At 39.2% G+C, this 19,454-nt stretch overlaps 1 protein-coding gene across 6 annotated transcripts in view; it reads right to left on the bottom strand.

The window, feature by feature from the left end:
* The window catches only part of npas3 (neuronal PAS domain protein 3), a 1,076,641-nt gene that overhangs the window by 64,979 nt on the left and 992,208 nt on the right, over positions 1 to 19,454 (bottom strand). For all 6 annotated transcript variants that reach the window (XM_072267408.1, XM_072267391.1, XM_072267401.1 and 3 more), the window contains one exon: positions 8,402 to 8,517. In XM_072267408.1, coding sequence (XP_072123509.1) covers positions 8,402 to 8,517 — 116 coding nt within the window. The remainder of the gene's footprint in view (positions 1 to 8,401; positions 8,518 to 19,454) is intronic.

Here is a 19,454-nt window from a genome sequence, read left to right as displayed (position 1 = left end):
GTGGCAATTTATTCAAGGTATATTAATTTAGCACTGATGTAACATCTTAATACTCCAATACGATGCCTTGGATTTCCTGCTATTTTTAGCTAGCCGAACATAGGAGGCAAGATGAAAGTATAGTAAAGACATTCCGAAGTCTCGCAAAGATACTGACATTATGGCATTATCCACTTCCAGGATTTTCTACCGAATATGACAATTGGTATTGAATACAATTAAAATGAACATTCTGATATGTAAAGTTCAATGCTGGAATATGTACCCTGTCATAGTTCTCATCATCAAGCCTTTGTAAAGCTAGATGACAGCTATGTCATGTTGTTACTATTGTACATCATTCTCAAGGTTGCCAGGGGTTAATAATTAAAATACTACCTTGCCAGGTGCACTATATTGCAGGAGGCAATAGGTTTATTTTATTATCACATTTCAGGGTTTTTTCTTGCTGAAACAGTGTACAGAGCAGCACATGTTACAGCTGGTGAGTTCTCTCTTAAAACCTAGGATGAATGATCACAAAAACCTGACCTCAATAATCTGCTGGAAACAGCATTTAAGGAAACTGACAGGTAGAAATCCAACAGTGACCCCACTGCCTGCACTAAGCCTCTCCCTGCTGCTGGAGCTGCATTGATTTCAGGTACGATTTCCAGTCCCGACATGCTCTCCAAGGAAAGCACTGACAGCCTCAGGACTGTGCATGTTTACAAGAGAGGAACCATAACTAAAAGGGATAAAATAGCATGAGAGAAAAATACTTTTTACAGGTCTTCCACAGGTTACAAATGTTCAAAGTATATGCAGCCACATCTGGGAGACAGGCAAAATGGATTTGCTGTCTGCTGTGGAGCTGTGTGGGAACTTGCTTCACAGCAATATTATTGTATCTCGCAGAGAAATACGAATGGTTAAATTAAACATCCTGATTTAACAACATGATGCCCTTGGTTGACTTGTTTTTTTATTCAAATAAATTGCTGGGGACATGGGGTAGGGCATTTCCCACTTGCAAATTGTTCGTAAGAAGGAGGGAAACCCTGTAGTAACCTGAAATAACAAAATAACCAGGAATTGTTTTACAAATCACATACTTTGGTGTAATTCATTGTTGACTTGTGACAAAAGGCATATTTTGAAACAAAAATCTTGCAGGATAAGAGCAAAGCAAGCACTGCCTGAGTGTCAGTGAGATATAGATGTACAAGTTCTTCCAGTTAAGTCCTGGGACTAATAAATAAAAAATAGAAAAAGGATGAAGATCCTCAACAGTCAGGCAGCATCTGTAGAGACAAGAACAAGCTGATGATTTTTCATTATAAAATGTAAGAGTGTGTTTATGTCAAACAGAAGAAGAGGGGTGAGAGAACAAAGAATGTCTTCGAATATTTTTTTAATTTTTTTAAGTCCTTAGATACTAATCTAGAGTTGGTCTATGTTTTGCAACTTGCAATATTCTACAATACCTAATTTCTTTATGAATCATTATGCTGGAATGAAATGTGAGCTGGAAACAAGCTTAGAGCTCATCATATTAAATGAACTGCATTTGAATTACAAAGTAATCTTTTACTGTATGTTTGAACTAAAAGACTGTCATTTACTTGAGTCTATAGGAACAGGATTTAATTTTTGATTTTCTCCCACTCTACAGATGTGCAGCAATAAGAGTTTCTGTTTGTCATCTATCATTACTTGGAATGAAATGCTGTCGAGGATTTTGAGTCCCAAAGCTGCTAAAGAAATAGAGAAAGTGCTTACACTGTTTCTTGATATCGTATGGAGTGAATCAAATTAGCCGGAAGCTGCCTTCTACAATGCTGGGGATAACAGAAAGAAGCTGAGCTGCACCATCTATTTGATACTTCTGCTGAGCAGAGCTGTGAATACTTCAATATTTTCCTTAACACTCACATGATATACCTCATCATTTTTGAGACTATATTCTTCTTCCATTATCTACTTAATTGGAGAGCAGTTTAGGCACTGTAATTGATTATATTTAAACCAAAGGGAGGTTAGTTCTGGGATATTAAAGGAATCACAGGATATGGGAATATGTGGGAAAATAGCTTTGAGGCAGAATATCAGTTGGAATTTTCTGGAAAGGCAGAGAAGCTGAGAGGTCTACTCACATTCTCATTTCTTATATACCTATGGCCTTGTGGGGAATAGCAGAACTTTGATCTTCTGATGATATTTCTAAGATGGTAATCTCTATGACTTGTCACCATCATATTGTTTAGGGTGGTCGATGGTGCAGGGTGGATGAGCTGCTTGAGCTGCTGAGCGGTGCCTGTAAATCTAGTGGATTGGGAAGAATATGGTGGAGTAGGAAGTGAACTGGATTTCCATCAGAACTCTGAAGCACTCCAATATGACCTTGATATTCAGGTTGACAGGTCCCTCCATTTGTGAGTACACAGGTGCCATGACAAACAAAAATTCTTATTGCTCTGCAAATGGCACAGAGTTGGTGCCAGTGCAAACAGCAGACCAAGATAACGGTTTAACTTAATCTTTGAATTTCTTTTTCATGTGAATCTTGGAATCAGAACCAGGTCTTTCACTGACATATGTTGTGAAATTTGTTGTTTTGCGGCAGTGGTGAAATGCAATTATGTACATAAAATGTACTGTAAATTATAATAAGAAATCTGATAGTGGAGAAGGAGAAGCTGTTCCAAAAACGTTGAGTGTGTGTCTTTGGGCTCCAGTGCTTCCTCCCTGATGTTTGTAATAAAGAGGGCATGTCCTGGGCGGTGGAGGTCCTTAGTGATGCTGAAGACAAACAGACTATACTAACAGATACTGTATAACAATAAGGCCAGGATTTATCAGAGACCACTGTGGCATCTACAAAGTATCTACTTTGACAGGGAGATGCATTTACATTGATTAGTCAGAGTGTAAACTTCTCTCTCCATAGATGCTGCCTGATCTGCTGAGAATTTTCAGCATGTTTTAAGTTAAATTTTTAGCAGTATTGTATTTTTGGATGAGTCAGTAATGATGCCATCAATTGTGAAAAACATCTTGCACTGTTTTCTAGAAATGTTAAAATGCTATCCGTAGAGGAAGGTGATTTCAGGCCATAGCTTTTATCTTTTACTATTTCCTTTTGGGGTGGATATTGAAGTCTACCAGTAAAGACTTCAGAACCTACTTTTGCTGCTACTTCTTACATTTGTTGCACTAGAGATAACAAAAGGAGGGAACGATGGGGCTATGGAAAGAATTGATCATTTCTATGTTTAAACATACCACGACTGACAGCTGTGCCTTCAGTTTAACCAGATGCCAATGTCAGTCAGCAAACACAGAAGTCATATATGATCAGGACTTTTCCACAACCTGGAATGTTTTGTTTGAGCTCGGTTTAAAATTAACAAAGGCATGCGTATGCTTTTCAGCAGCAAACAGTCCTAGTAATGGTAAAGATATGTGCCCACACTTTATCATTGTGGTTGCATACAGCACAGTTTCACTGAGGTAGGGGAGTACAAGTGGAACGTGAATGTAATGGCTTCATCGTTCCCAATATTTAATCTGGGAAATTGCTGCTCATTCTTGGCAGATGAACAATATGTAATTTAATGGGGTTGAAAAGGGGCTAGTGAGGTAGAGCTGGGTGTTTTCATATGGAAGCTATATTTTCAGATAGCAATGCAATTTCACAGGGGCCACAAATGGACCCCAAAGAAGCAATGAAGGAATGTTGTTGGCATGAGAAGAGTAGTTTTTACCTGACCGTGAATGGATCGATAAGAGTGAAACTAGTCTAGCAAGATCTCATCAAAATTGAAAAGAATGGAAATGTACTGTAGGAGGATAATGTGATCAACTTCGTCAAATGCTTTAGACGGGTTAAGAACTAGAGGAGAGAGAGTACATTTGTCACAAAAGCATTGGATATCATCAGTGATTTTGTTCAGTGGAATGGTAGGTAGATAAATGATTGAATTGATATGAACCAGCAGCTTCAACACAGATGTGCATGTATTTAGAGGATCCACAACATCCACGGATAATAATTTTGGAAAGATGGAGGGATAAGGGATGGTTATTTAAGGAGACAATCTCTCGGAAGAAACAGCGTGAATGTAGGATCAGAAATGCATTATAGGGTTGAACAGGTTGTTAAATTGAAAATTGGTAAAATATTTAGGTTTTTTACAATCTTGAGCTTATTGCATTCATTCATTAGTGACAGCTTTTAATTACCAGAATTAAAACAAAAGAAATAATTAAAATACTTAAACATGTATTATACCTAATACTTAAACAAACACTTAAACATCTGCAAACTCTGGAATCAAACCCCCATTATACTATCCATTGGCAGATGCTGGGACTGGAGAGATGAGTGGAACTATTGCATAAAAGGCTTCACTCATCTTCTGCTGCCTGCCCAACCTCACAGTACTGAGTTGTCCCGCACACTCAGAGACTATTGGGAGAATAGTCCATTACCCTGTGGTACCTGTATGCTTTTTTTCTCCTTATCTCTCCAACTGATCTATAATACCATTCCGGATAAAGAACGTTGCCAGATTTCAGCCAGTCACATGAGGTGTAAGCGTTTAAGAATTGCTAACAGCAGTCATCTCAAAGCTGACAACCTCTAGTATTCTGCTGAAGTCAAATGGGCTAGGGGCATCATTGTCAAAAGAGTTCTCTTCAATCTGCCATTATTGTCTTATGTGCCTTATCAGCATTTAGAAGATTTATTGTGGTTTCTTTCAAAGGAGATTTTAGAATGTTTTGCCATTATATAAGGGTTTGCTAAGTTATTTGACCAGTCTTTCATATACAATAAAGAGAATGAAGAAGGGTGATGGAGAGAGTTGGTTTGCAGTACAGATTCTGTTAAAATGTGGAGAGTCTTCCTGTTGGTTTTCAAGTTAATTAGTTAAATATGTTACGGTAAGCAGTAAGTGAATAATTGTTCCCAGGCCTCTCAGGTTCTTGTGTTGACAGCGGATGCCTCATTGAATCATAGAGCACTATGCCAGAAAAATAGTCCCTTCGATCCATCTAATCCATAATGGCCTGGTTTTCTGCCTAGACCATCTACCTGTACCTGGACTACCATATCCCTTCACATCTCTCTCATTCATGTACCTATTAAAATTTCTCTTAAATGTTACAATTAAATCTGCATCCCCCACTTTCACTCACAGCTCATTCCATACTCACACCACCCTCTGAGTGAAGAAGATCCCTCTCAGGTTCCTCTTAAATATTTCACTTTATACCCTAGATTTATGACCTCTAGTTCTAGTCTCACCCAATCTGAGGTGAAAAGGCCTGAATACGTTGACCTTTTCTATATCCCTCACAATAAATATGTGTGCAGTTCTAGTTATAACATTCCAAATCTGGCCTCACCAATGACTTTCACAACTTCAACATAACATCTCAGGTCCTGGCCTCTTATTTCTCACCTGCCTATCACCTCCCCCTGGGTCCCCTCCTCCTTCCCTTTCTCCTAAGGCCCACTCTCCCTCTCCTATCAAATTTCTTCTTCTCCAGCCCTTGACCTTTCTCACCTACCTGGCTTCACAGCATCCTCCATCTAGCCTCCTTCCTCTCCCACCCCCCAGCTTTTTATTCTGGCAGCTTCCCCCTTCCTTTTCAGTCCTGAAGAAGGGTCTCCGCCCAAAATATTGACTGTTTATTAATTTCCATAGATGCTGCCTGACCTTCTGAGTTCTTCCAGCATTTTGCTACTCTGGATTTCCAGCATTTGTAGAATTTCTTGTATTTATCTCAACTGCTGAACCCAATGCCCTGACTAACGAAGGCCAATGTGCCAAATGCACTCTTTGCCACCCTATATACAAGTGTTGCTACTTTCAGGGAACTTTGGATCTATATTCCCAGGTTACATTGTTCTACTTGCACATCTCAATGTCCCACCATTCATCCTACCCTGGTTTGTCCTCCCAAAGTACAACAACCTGTTTACATTCAATTTCACTTGTCATTTTCAGCTATTTTCCTGGCTGATCATTTCACAAGCTTTCTCAATGTCCATTACTCCCTAGATCTTGCAAATTTGTTGATCTAAATTACCACATTATCATTTAAATCATTAACATAGACAAAAAGCAACATCTGTTGTATAGCAAAACGGTAAGCAAGAACTTGACCCCTCTTCCCCATTCTGGTTCTCCCCACTTCCAGTGAAGATTTCTTTGTTGTGTTCCATTTTATCCAACACCAACTCTCATTTTATAGTAATGTGATCTGCGTTATCCATAGCATAATATAAAATTGGTAAAATCGTAGATGATTAGAAGCTTGTCCAAAGATACAGAGGAACAGAAGCCAATTGGAAATTTGGGCAGTGATTGGAGTCAGATAGAATTTAATTCAGTCAAGTGTGAGATAGTTCACGTTGGGAAGTCAAATTCCAGTAGGACATATGGGGTAATTGGCAGGGACTATAAAGGTGTTCATGGCATAGGGATGCTATTTTGCAGTTGAACAAAACATTGGTTAGATTGAACTTAGAGCATTGTGTACAGTTAACATCACTAGCCTTCAGGAAGACTGGTAGCAATACAGAGGAGATAAACCAGGATGCTACCTGAAATAGTGAGCTGTAGTATAAGAAAAGTTTGGATAGGCAGGGTTTAGTTTCACTCAGATGTCAGAGGCTGAGTGGCAAGTTTTTCATACAAAAGGTGGTGAATATCTGGAACAAACTACCAGAAGAGGTGGTGGAAGAGATACAGTTATAATGTTCAACAGGCTTTTTATGCAGATACTTGGATAGAAAGGATGTGGAGGGATACAGGTCTACCGCGGGGATATGTGATTGGATGAGGTAAGAACAAGGAGTCCATTTCTGTGTGGTGCATTTGTATGATTCATCTTGCTTGGAGTCCCATCAAGGCACTGGAACAGCAGCTTCAAGATACTGATGATAATACTGTGTTCATTCACTTTCGGACTGATCCAATGATCTTTATTTTTGTGCACTGCTTAGATGTCAATACATTGTGAAGGAATTGCCTAATGCAGATATAGAAGGGGTAACTCTGCCCTCCCTTAATAACTCCCCTGACATCACAGGATGAGAGTATCACTAATGGACACTGATGAGTACTTTCTGGTTACTTTTTCCTCTTGTCCTCTGATAACTGCATGTGTGCCTGTCAATGATGCCCTCTACAAAAGGCAACTGCTTCAAGACCCAGAAAATAAGGTATGCACCAATCGGTACTGATTAAAAGTATAGCTTAGTACAAGTTAACACTGATGAACTTTTTTACCACAGTTGTGTCTATAGGTTTCAGTATCATCTCCCAGAGCAACCAAAAAGAGACTGGGGAAGAATTGTTTTCGAGTATGGATGGTGCCTATAAGCTGTACAGTTCTATGAAACTTGGCCTATAGATTCTCTGGACTAGGAAAAATCTTCAGTAAGCAACACTCCACTACCAACTATCACCTTCCGTGCTCTAACAGATCCAAGTGCTGCTATGTCTGCTTACACAGAATACTAATATCACTCCTCCTCCAAGATAAAGTCCTTCTGTACTAAGTATAGAAGCAAAGAAGTCACCCATGATAAGCTCAAAATACTAATCCATTGCAAGCCTAATAATTTCCAAGACCATAAGTTTTTACAACCTAAATAATCCAAATATTTGAAAGCAATTGCTCTTTTAAACAATCTTACCATTATATCAGTATGTTTATAAAACGAATCCAGTGAGGCTTCACAGACTGGGTTAGCAACTATTCCATACAGTTAAAACCTATTCCATTGAGTTAAAATCACAATCCTAAAAGCATGATGTTTTCTGGCAATCTTATACTCAAATCTTAGTTGGTTGTACTGTTAAAATTCTATAAACTGTCAGGTTGGATGAAATTAAAATTTGGTTCTGATATATCAAAAAGCTATATATGTTGCCATATAAGATAACATTTTTATTCTAAAGCTATTGGAAATATAGAGATTAATGATCAATAAGAGATAAAAGTGAAGAAAACAAAAAATAACACATTTTTAATTGTTCAAATGCCAGCTAACCAAGAAAACATATTCAAATTATATCTAACTTTTCACTGATCTACTTAACTACATCAATTAAAATGGCAAACAAAAGCACATTTAATTGAAAGTTAAAATGCTTTCTGGTAAAAATATTTCCATAAAATTATTAAGTCAGCACAAATATAAAAAGAAATTTTCTCTCTCCAATGAAGAACACACTGCATTTCACTCTGATTTGAAAGAAATGTTCCAATATCTAAATGAAAGACCCACAGCTGAAGAAAATAAATTACAAATTGTAACACATCGTACATTCAACCATAAGCAGTATGGATTTCTGGCAACTGAAATTTAATCATTGCAAAAGATGATTAAACAGTTATTTACCTTATAGCCTGATGATTTGATATGAACTCCCCGCTTGGTCAATGTTGACTTCATTCTGATGAAAAATGATCGTTCCAAGGTATTGTCAATATTCAGTAAAGTCGGGCTAGTGGATTCTAGAGTGGGATTTAAAGAAAATATTAATGTTTAAATTTTGTTTGTAAATACTTGGAATTTCTCCTGCAATTAATGTTTCTGCCACCACTCCCTGCAGTAAAGAAGATGTCGACTGGGTTTTCTGTTAAATGCATAAAAATTGTATATTTAACTGACCAATCAATAAATTTGAAAAAATGCCCCGAAAGAAAGATGAGTGTTATATAAAAAGGATTAGAACATATTTAGGTTGCACAATGAATTCTTCATATAGATTAGTGTCATGATGACACTACTTTCCTGATGGAAAGCTTAATTTCTCAATCGTAATATTTCTCTTTTGCGATAAAATATTATAGCTGTAACAGAAATTAGTCAATATGTACCATGTAATATCACAAGTTTAAAAGATAGTTTACAATAAGCCAGATATGTACTGACATATTCATACAATAAGTAGTAATAATTTGCCGTGGTTGATTTTTGATGACAACTGCAATAATTTTTATATCAAACAGGTCATATATGAGAGGTCAATTAAAAATATTAAGGACGATGCACTTTTTACTTAAGTATGGAAAGTTTGTTGTGGAATCTCAGAAGAATTCGAAGATTATTTTTATTCTGTAATGCTATATTATTCCCCAGATTGTCTTTTTGAAATTTTTTGTTTTAACAAGTCAGTCATTTTGATTTTCAGAAATCTGAATAATTTCCCCTTATTCAAAACTAAACTGGTGCAATGCTAAAAATTTAGTGCTTTCACTTCCACTGATTAAAAAATGAATTACCATAAAATTCTTCTCATCATCTAACATACTATAATGTGCCAACAGCTTTTTAATTTTATTTCATACAGCCTGTAATGCACTATCCAGGCAGAAACTTCAACTGTAAGAGTCTAATTCATCCCTCTAATCCAATCACATCAACCTTATTTTTCTTATCAGAGATTCTCATTTTGAATTAAATGAGCTCATTAGTTTTAATCAAAGCCAGAAAGATCAAAACTTACACTTAAATGCTTCAGATCAGAACTGTCACTCAGCCGTGTAGTTCTATTTTATGAAAGCATAAGATCAGAGCCCTTGGAGCTGTATTTTTTTCCAAGGAATGCTTATAGTATGAAAATGGCAGATATCTTTGGAATTAAATCAGCTCTTCCCATTTTGGCATGTAGAAAGCTCAGCGACCTATCGAGCAAAGCTACAGCATTGGTGCGTCAGTGAGAGTTGAGAATTAATGACTTCTACTTCTGAAACGGGAGTATCCAGTGATTAGCCAATATTAAACCCAGAGGAAGACTTACGATATTTATTCAATTACAGTGAAAACATAAATATGGGTCTTATTCCTGCATGTGCTGTTCATGATGAACTCTTAGTTCTCCTCTGCTCTTTGGCCATGCTAGAGACTAGCTGCATATGCCTGTGATGCTTGCTGCAGTTCAACAATCTGCCAACATTACCTAGCACAGTTTTCTGTGTTGTACTAGATCTTGCTTTGATTTTGCTTGCACTCTTTTACAAGTGAAATTGTTTTGGGAATTCCCAATGGCTGTGAAATCTTGGAGTGAAGCAGCATCACCGAAAGTAGCTACAGCACCAAATAACCGCACAAACACAAAACATCCATATCTGTCCAAACCAACGTAGTGTGGAGCTTTGTGCTTCAATTTATGACCATCATGGAACAGTTTCATTCAAACGAAGAGCACGTCATGAAAGTTTGGTGATTTATGCACTTTTGGACACTGTCCATATCAGAACATCTGATAACTCAATGTCTCACTTTGTCCTTCAGGAGAGAAAATCTGCTATTCTTCATGATTTTCATCATGAAGTAATATAATTGACTCTCACCTGCCCTTTGAAATGGCCAGCTGAGCTACTCAGTTGTACTGTAACCATCATGTCACAACAGAAAAATGATTAACTAAGTGTATCACATGGCCCTGAACTAACTTTGATTCATAATGTTTCTCCCCGCCTTGTCAACCCTGCAGAGTCCCCCCATATGGAGACCATTGTCCGAAGTGAGTGAGCTGTCCTACGGATTAGTCAAGCAACAGTCTGACACAGTCATATTCATAGAACCAATCTGCTAGACTAAGCAGGAGAGTAGATCCAACAGGGAAGAAAGCACAGTGGTATACTGTACATGTGGGAGGGAATAGGACTAGGAATCATCAACATTGATTCCAGATCTGATAACATCTCAAGACATAAGGTCAAATATGAACGAGAATGTCTCCTCCTACTTACCTCCTGTCATTTTCCCTCAGCCATAGAATCAGAGCTTTTCAGGTTGAGCAAAGCACTGAAACAAGTCAAAACTCTGAATGTAATTTTGCTGGGAAGCTCTAATGATCATCACCATGGGAAGTCATTAATTGGCCAAGCTGACTCAGTCCTGAAAGACGTAGCATCTAGACTTGGTCTGCAGAAAGTAATGAGTGAACCTACGAGAAGGATAAACCAGTCTGACCTCATTTTCACCTGGTCCATAACAACATTCTTAGGAGTGACCAGCCCACAGTAGTGTGAAGACAAAGTTGCATATCATATTGAGGATGCCTTCTATTATCCTGCATGACATGCTGATTGTGCCAAACGGAATGGATTTACAGCAGATCTGGCAGTTCAGATCTGGGCATCTATGAGCTGTTGAAGACCATCTGCAACAGCAGACACCACCACACTCTATAAGCGTGTGGTCCAGCAGATCCATTCTTCTATGGTTATAAACAAGAAAGGGGAAAGGCCCTGGGTTCAATGACCTCTGCAGAAAGGATTGATAATGAACACCAGCTGTTGGTGAAGCTAAAACAGCAACAACAGCATGAAATAGTCAAAGTCAATCAATCCACAATCAAATTGCCAAATCAAGCTCTGCAGTTCTACCACAATTAGTAGGCAATGTCCCTCCCAGGAGCAATGCACAGGCATGTGAGCACATGGCTGTGCATTTGTAATCACACTCCCCTAAATATGTGGATGATTTATATTGCTTCCTTCTCAGACCATCACCAGCATTGCCAATTTTATTATCTACTTGATATCATGGTGGGATAAGAACACAGTTCACCAGATGTTTTGGTGCAAGATAACATCCAAGTTGTAGTACTGATGCCCTTTCACTACTAACTGTGCCTCTAGGTAAACAGTGAAAAACTGCTCTGATAGATCCTGTTCTGTCCATCCCCCCAAAGACAACCAAATCAGTCTATTCTCAGCCATCAGGTAAGCTATGTGTTATCAATAGTGCCATCAGGAAACAGTTACTAATTATCTACTTCCTGACACCCAGGAACAGTTTGATCAGGAACCACTTGGTTCCAGACGTTATCACAACCTTGGTCCAGATATGAAACAAATAGCTTATTTCTAGAGGTGAGGCAAGCGTGACTGTCCTTGACATCATGGCAACATTGACTCAATATGGCATTAAGGAACTTTGGTAAAATTTAATTTAATGGCCCTACCTTGCATTAAGGAAGCTGGATAAGGTTGGTGAAGATCAATCATTCTCGGGTCTAGGGTATCACTGCAGAAATTCCTCAAGGCAGTGTATTTGGCTCATACACTGTTACCTTGATCTTCATGTTTATTATGATCTTCTTTCATTTGTAAGGTCAAAAATGGGGATGTTTACCGATGACTGAGCAAAGTTCAAATCCTCAGCAAATGAAGCAAGCCATGCGGCAAATCCCAGTTAATGTTCATGCCTGGACTGCACCATAAAAATGCCAAACCATAATTATCTGAAATAAGAGAAAGTCTAACAATCTACTTTGATTTGCAATGCTATTATTTTACCCCCCACCCCCCACTATCAACATCCTGCAGGTCACTAATTAATAGAAAGTCAACTGGACCAACTAAATAAAATTGTGTCTACAAGGGTGTTGTATGGGGAGTGATTCACCTCCTGACACGAGACCTTCCACCATCTACAAGACACAAGTCAAGAGTGTAATGGAGTACTTTCCATTGCTTGAGTGTGTTTTGCTACATTTCTCAAGACAATTGACACCTTCCAGAAGGAAGAATGCACCTTATCTTGCACAGTTAACATACATTCCCTTAGCATTACTGCACCATGGCTACAATGTGTACTGTCTACAAAATGTACAGTAATAACTAGCAAAGACTATTCTCAGCCACCAAGAAGGACAAGAGGAGACTCGGTTATTTTTCACTGGCGTGGGGGAGGTTAAGAGGATGTGATTGAGCTGTATAAAATGATGAAGGGTATAGATAGGGTAGAAAGCAAGAATGTTTGCACCTTATTAGAGGAGAATAAAGCTAGAAGACAAAAATTTAAGATATTCAGAGGGTCCTTTTTGCACAGCAGTACTGATACCTGGAATATGTTGCTGCTGAGTAGAGATATTTCGACAAGCACTTAAACTGCCTTAGCATTGAATACAATGGGCCAAGTGCTGGATGATGGGATTAATATGGATGTGTATAAGAAGTGTTTGATGGTTCTGGACCTGTAATCACTGGAGTTTAGAAGAAGGGGTGGGTGGATCTCATTGAAACCTATTGAATATTGAAAGGAGTAGATAGAGTTCATGTGGAGAGAGCATGTTTCTTATAGTTGGGGACCAGAGGGCACAGCCTCAGAATCGTGGGATGTTCATTTACATCAGAGATGAGGAGGAATTGTTTTTAGTGTTGGGCACGTGGCCAAGTGGTTAAGGCATTCGTCTAGTGATCTGAGGGTCACTAGTTCGAGCCTCAGCTGTGGCAGTGTGTTTGTGTCCTTGAGCAAGGCACTTAATCACACATTGCTCTAGTGTCTGTGCGAGGAGTGGCGCCCCACACAGACTTCCAATCTGCACCTTGTAAGACATGAAAATGCCCGACACAGGCCCCTCACGGTCTGAGCTGACGTTCCACCCCTCCCCTTTTTTAGCCAGTGAGTAGTGAATCAGTGGAATTCATTGCCACAGCAACTATGCAGCCCAAGTCATTGGGTATATTTAAAGTAGAGGTTGATAGGTCCTTGATTACTCAGGGTATCAAAGGTTACAGGGAGAAGGCAGGAGAATGGGGTTGAGAGAGATAATAAATCAGCCATGATGGAATGGAATGTTAGAGTAGACTCGATGGGCCAAATGGCCCAATTCTGTTCCTATATCTAATGCTGTTATAGTCTTAAGGATACCAACTGGTTGGCATGGATATAGTTGACGAAATAGCCATTTTTCCACACTGTCTGACTTTGACTGGAACAAATTCTCCTCTAAATCCCACACTATTGTTTCTTCATTGTTGTTCGGTCTAAATCCGGTGAATACATCCTCATTTGCATCACGGAGCAACTTCAGCAGAAAGGTTGCCACTGTGTAATATTGCTCCTTACGTGGCTGGTCTAGTCGATGGTGGCCTGCAGGATGTTTTTAGTGGGGAATTTGAGCTATAGAGCAAAGCTATTGAAAATCAAAAGTAGGTTAGACTTTCTCTTGTTAAAGATGAACATGGTTTGGTACTTTCATCGTGAAAGATCATCACCATCTTCCCAATGACAATTAACAACTGGAAATAAATGCTGGATATCTGCATCCTGGGAATAAACAATCGAATGAGTGGATCTGCATTGACAAAGTCATCAGAACATGTTTGTCAGTGTTATTTTTATAGACGTGGCTTAAGATTTATGATATATCAAGGACCTTGGGACTGTAGACAAGGACATGTCCCACAGCAAAGATGTATGAATGGTTAATGCCATGATTTTAGGATGCATATCTAACCCATTCATCCCGACAGAGTCCACAATGCCTGTCACTTTGTTTCCATGGCTAGTCAGACCAATATGCGGTCCAACTACAGTGGCTGAGTATTGATCAGTGAAAGCCATGCAAGATATCCAGCTCATACTGAAAAATGTCACAGGTCTCCTGAAGATGAGATTTGTTGCCTGTGGGAACCTTGGCAATTAGAGACAGCTTGAGGAAATAAAAGCACAGAGTCCCAGAGCCCAAGGGCCTAGATGCAGAGCTTAGAGTGCAGCAAGAGGAATAAGGTGGCTATCGAGGAGACAGCCCTGCTTAAACATCCATCCTTTTGCAAAGGGATTTACATCCTTTTATATCAATCTCTACATAAACAGAGGCACCCTGAATGGGGGATATACATTTAATTAAAAGGTTCCATTCTAAGCCATAGTAACAATTCTATGTTTCCAGGTGCATAATGAGGGGGAACTGAGGAGGTATCAACTGTAGAAGCACCACATTCACTCAGCTCAGAACAGTTGGATGATATTAATGTAATGTCACACTCTCCTACACTAGCAATCACTATTAGCTAACATTCTCTCACCTTTCCCAGCTACATTCAATTGTACATAGAGCAGGATGGGCAAAAGAAAATATTTTTCCCTTACCAAATGACTCTGCACATATTCCTCAGCTGCGCACAGAAGATCCTCTATCAGAGATTGCCATTAAAATTGTTTTAAGAGCAGACCAAGCACAAAAGATTCCCAACATATGAATTATATTGGAGTCATACTCAATCATTGCATGAATAACATGACAGCTGTAGCATTATATTAATCCACAATCATATTCTTCCAATGCAGTAAAGCAATCCTATTTATGTGAAAAATATCCTTCAATGTTCATGGCATTCAAGGTTGACCTCGAGCTGGCTGACCAGAAATGCATGATATTAGCAAACTCACTGGGTGAGACATTGCAGATTACAAAATTATGTCAATGCCTGGCAGACCAGTGAAACTTCCCACCACACACTGAACCGTGACCTCGGTGTGGCGAATGGTACAGGAAGAATGTCAGCGGTGCAGCAGCATTGAGATGTGATAAGAATGAGGAGTACCTGTGTGGCATTGCCTGTGCACATCAGGGCATATATGAATCATTGGACAATATTTTCGGTGGTGATTGGCTGATCCTGATATATTTTATATGCTCATGAAATTTATTTTTCTATTGTACAGCTGGAGGGATGGACTGCAGCTAGCATTGCCAGGCTCTCTTTATCGAATATATACATATACAAGAAAATTCAACTGATCCTTCAGAACCCATCGATAGAAAACAAACTTAAAGTCTGAGATTCGAGGAAATGTGCAGATGCGGGTATTTCAAGCAACACACATCAAAGTTGCTGGTGAACGCAGCAGGCCAGGCAGCATCTCTAGGAAGAAGTACAGTCGTCGTTTCAGGCTGAGACCCTTCGTCAGGACTAATTAAAAGAAGAGCTAGAAAGCGATTTGAAAGTGGGAGTGGGAGGGGGAGATCCAAAATGATAGGAGAAAACAGGAGGGGGAGGGATGGAGCCAAGAGCTGGACAGGTGATTGGCAAAGGGGATATGAAAGGATCATGGAACGGGAGGCCTAGGGAGAAAGGAAGTGGGGGGGGGGAGACCAGAGGATGGGCAAGGAGAATAGTGAGAGGGACAGAGGGAGAAAAAGGAGAGAGAGAAGAAGTAGAGAGAGAAAAAGAATATATATACACACACACACATATATAATAATAATAAATAAATAATGGATGGGGTACGAGGGGGAGGTGGGCATTAACGGAAGTTAGAGAAGTCAACGTTCATGTCATGCCATCAGGTTGGAGGCTACCCAGACGGAATATAAGGTGTTGTTCTTCCAACCCGAGTGTGGCTTCATCTTTACAGTAGAGGAGGCCGTGGATAGACATGTCAGAATGGGAATGGGATGTGGAATTAAAATGTGTGGCCACTGGGAGATCCTGTTTTCTCTGGCGGACAGAGCGTAGATGTTCAGCAAAGCGGTCTCCCAGTCTGCGTCAGGTCTCGCCAATATATAAAAGGCCACATCGGGAGCACCGGATGCAGTATATCACCCCAGTCGACTCACAGGTGAAGTGTCGCCTCACCTGGAAGGACTCACTGGGGCCCCCTTACCCCATCTATTATTTATTTATTATTATTATTATAAGTGTGTGTGTGTGTATAAGCTATAAAAGTGTCACATAAACCGCAAGGCTACCGTGGTACCCATTCAGATTCTGTGGCAAAATGAAAATACTACTGATCACATGCAGGTCTATTGATAAGTGATCAAGGATTTAACATAAATGCTGGTCCAGGACATGAAAAGCAATAGAGAGGCAGATTAAATGGTGTCTAGATTTAATTAACCCTCTCCCACCTCACGTATCAGACTGCTTTTAAAGCTTGCCTCAAGCTGCTCATCCTTTAATGTAACTAACAGTGACGCTCCCATCTTGCTCGTGTCGAAAGTAGATTCCGGAAAGTCAAATCAGGAGTATAACTAATCCGCAGTACTGACAACTCCACTACGCCGACCTGTGATGAAGGGCTTTGATGGCAGCCAGCGAGGTCACCAGCCAGAGAAGGCCGACTTTGTAGGCTCCAATCAAAGGAATGATAATGGCACTGCCATCATCTGGGGCAGGAGACCACCCCTGTGAGGGGCACAGAACCCTGGACCTGAGACCAGTGAAGGTTCCTGTGACAGGTCCCATAGCAATTGGGACTTGGATAGATGGTGAGAGCCTAAGTCTAGAATTCCATGACTAAGTGTGTTTGTGTGTGTGCACCTATATGTGAATGAAGTTCCATTTGGACGGAACCCAACTTGTGTACTTCACTCCTTTTAAAAATATAAAACACACTTAAATGGATGTTAGTTAAAGTGTTCAGAAAGAGCTGCAGCAACACCGGGTACGATTAGGATGTCTGGTTATTGTAGAATAGTATCTGCCTTTTAATTTTATTTAATAGAATCCACAACTTCATTTAAATTTCTGTCAGATGTTCATGGCTTTCAGACTGAAAGTGCAATTAATTTAAAAATCAATCTAGTGATGCATTAAAATATTCACAGTTTCCCTCTTTTAGTATGGATAGCAGAAGGAAGCAGTTATTTGGTAAATGTTACACGTATTTGATGTAATAACCAGACTTGGCATTTCTTATTTCAAATATCTGATGAACCAATTACAAAGCTGCTAACCAGTAAAAGTATAAATCATCTTAAGGCATCTAATCTCTTTAAAAAAAACACTAACTGATCACCTTAGTTGAAGTTCTAATGGTACATTAAAATAAGAAAACCAATATTTGGTTGCTTGTTTCAGTAAGGTAGATTGATATATAAAGCAAATATGGTGGAAACATAATTTAATGATTTTACTCTTATAACTCCACAGACAGGTTGGTTTTGAAACTTTGAGGAATAATGTTAATCAATATTAAGTATCGCTGCTGAATTGGAACATTTGAAAATGTATTTATTGCCAGTCAATCTGTCAAGCCAATTAGTATGAAAGAAGAGATTAAAATTCTATATAAGAGTTGAAATTGATTCCCAATTATTCTCTCTCTGCAGATGAATATCCAATAGAAAAATGTGCATAGATTTAGCACTTCATATGCTCATTTCAGGCTATCCCAAAGCAACTCTGGTTAATGAAGTAGCCTTAAAGTGTTGTAGCCAAGATGAACGCTGCAACATCCCATGATAACTGAGTGACTAAGGATCAGATCACCTTTTCTTGTTATAACCATGTATGCAATAATGTAAGCCATTACATGTGACACAATGTGTCATTAGTACATTACTATGTGCAAGCTCAATCGCAGTAGCACATTTGCATGAACTAAACATACCTTGTTTGATCTCACTTATGTTAGTTTTGTATTCTGCAATAGGCTTTGTTGGAGATTATTATCTCAAAGAGTGCACAGATGTTTACTTCACTACTGAACAGGATGGTACACTGAAGGGCTGAAGCCTTCAAATGCGAGGAAGTCATTGACCATTGGTAGGTGAGCTTATTATTAATCACAAGAGTGAGCTGCAGATTCCAGCATGGAGTTCCCAAAGATATACAGGCTGGAAGTTTCATCATCATTGTGTGCCATGTTGTATTACATAGGCAATTACGGTCATGCCATTGCCCTCTTCTGGGCAGTGTTTTCTCAAGATGGGTGAACCCAGCCATTATCAATACCCTCCAGAGATTGTCTGCCTGGCATCAGCGGTCGCAGAACCAGGACTTGTGATATGTATATAAAAGAATTTCTAAAAGAAATAGGATTGGAAGGCTGCTGATTCTTGTGAGTTGGCATAGACTTGATGGGCCAAAAGGCCTCCTTCTATGGTGCAAGGAAATATGACAAAGTGCAGGATCCCAGCCACTTATATGTACTACATGAATGAATTCATTATTAAAGGCAAATTATATCATCCAGATAGACGGTGGGATAAATTATTCAGATCGAAACCTGTTGGTAAAAGTAAGGCCAGATATTTATATGATGTTGGAGAATAGTCAACATTGCATTGTGAGCTGTTTGTCATACTGGAGGCCTCTGACTAGTGGTGTACTACTGGGATTGGTGCTGGGACTTGTTGCTCTTTGTAATTTATATACTGTACATAAATTAGATGTGAATATAAAAACATGGTTAGTAAATTTGTGGATGATTCTAAAATAGGTGGTGTTGTTGCAGGTAGTACAGAAGGTTATGAAAATTTACAGGGGAACTTGGTCATCGAAAGATTGCCAAGTAAATTTCAATCCAGATAAATGAAAGAATGAATGCGTTCTGGGAGATCAAACCAGAGTAGGATTTGCACGCTAATTGGTAAGGCCCAGGGGTGTGTTATGGAACTGTCAGACCAAGGAGTGCAAAATGCAGGGTTCGTTAATAGTGGTAGCACAAGTAAATGAAGTGATAAAGAACATATTTGGCACTCTGGTCTTCATTAGTCAGGGCATTTGGGAATTTGGGAAATTATGTTGCAGTTATGTAAGATATTGGTGAGGCTGCACTTCAGAATCAGGATCAGGTTTAATGTCACTCGCAGTTGTCGTGAAATATGTTGTTTTGTGGCTGCAGTACGTTGCAAAACATAATAAAAAAACTATGAATTACAATGAGGTATACATATCTATCTCAACCTCCCACCGCC

The sequence above is a fragment of the Mobula birostris genome, chromosome 1 (assembly GCF_030028105.1).
Source record: "Mobula birostris isolate sMobBir1 chromosome 1, sMobBir1.hap1, whole genome shotgun sequence".
NCBI classification, from domain to species: domain Eukaryota; kingdom Metazoa; phylum Chordata; class Chondrichthyes; order Myliobatiformes; family Myliobatidae; genus Mobula; species Mobula birostris.
Note: the sequence above shows the minus strand (reverse complement) of the source record. Positions and strands in the feature narration are given on the sequence as shown.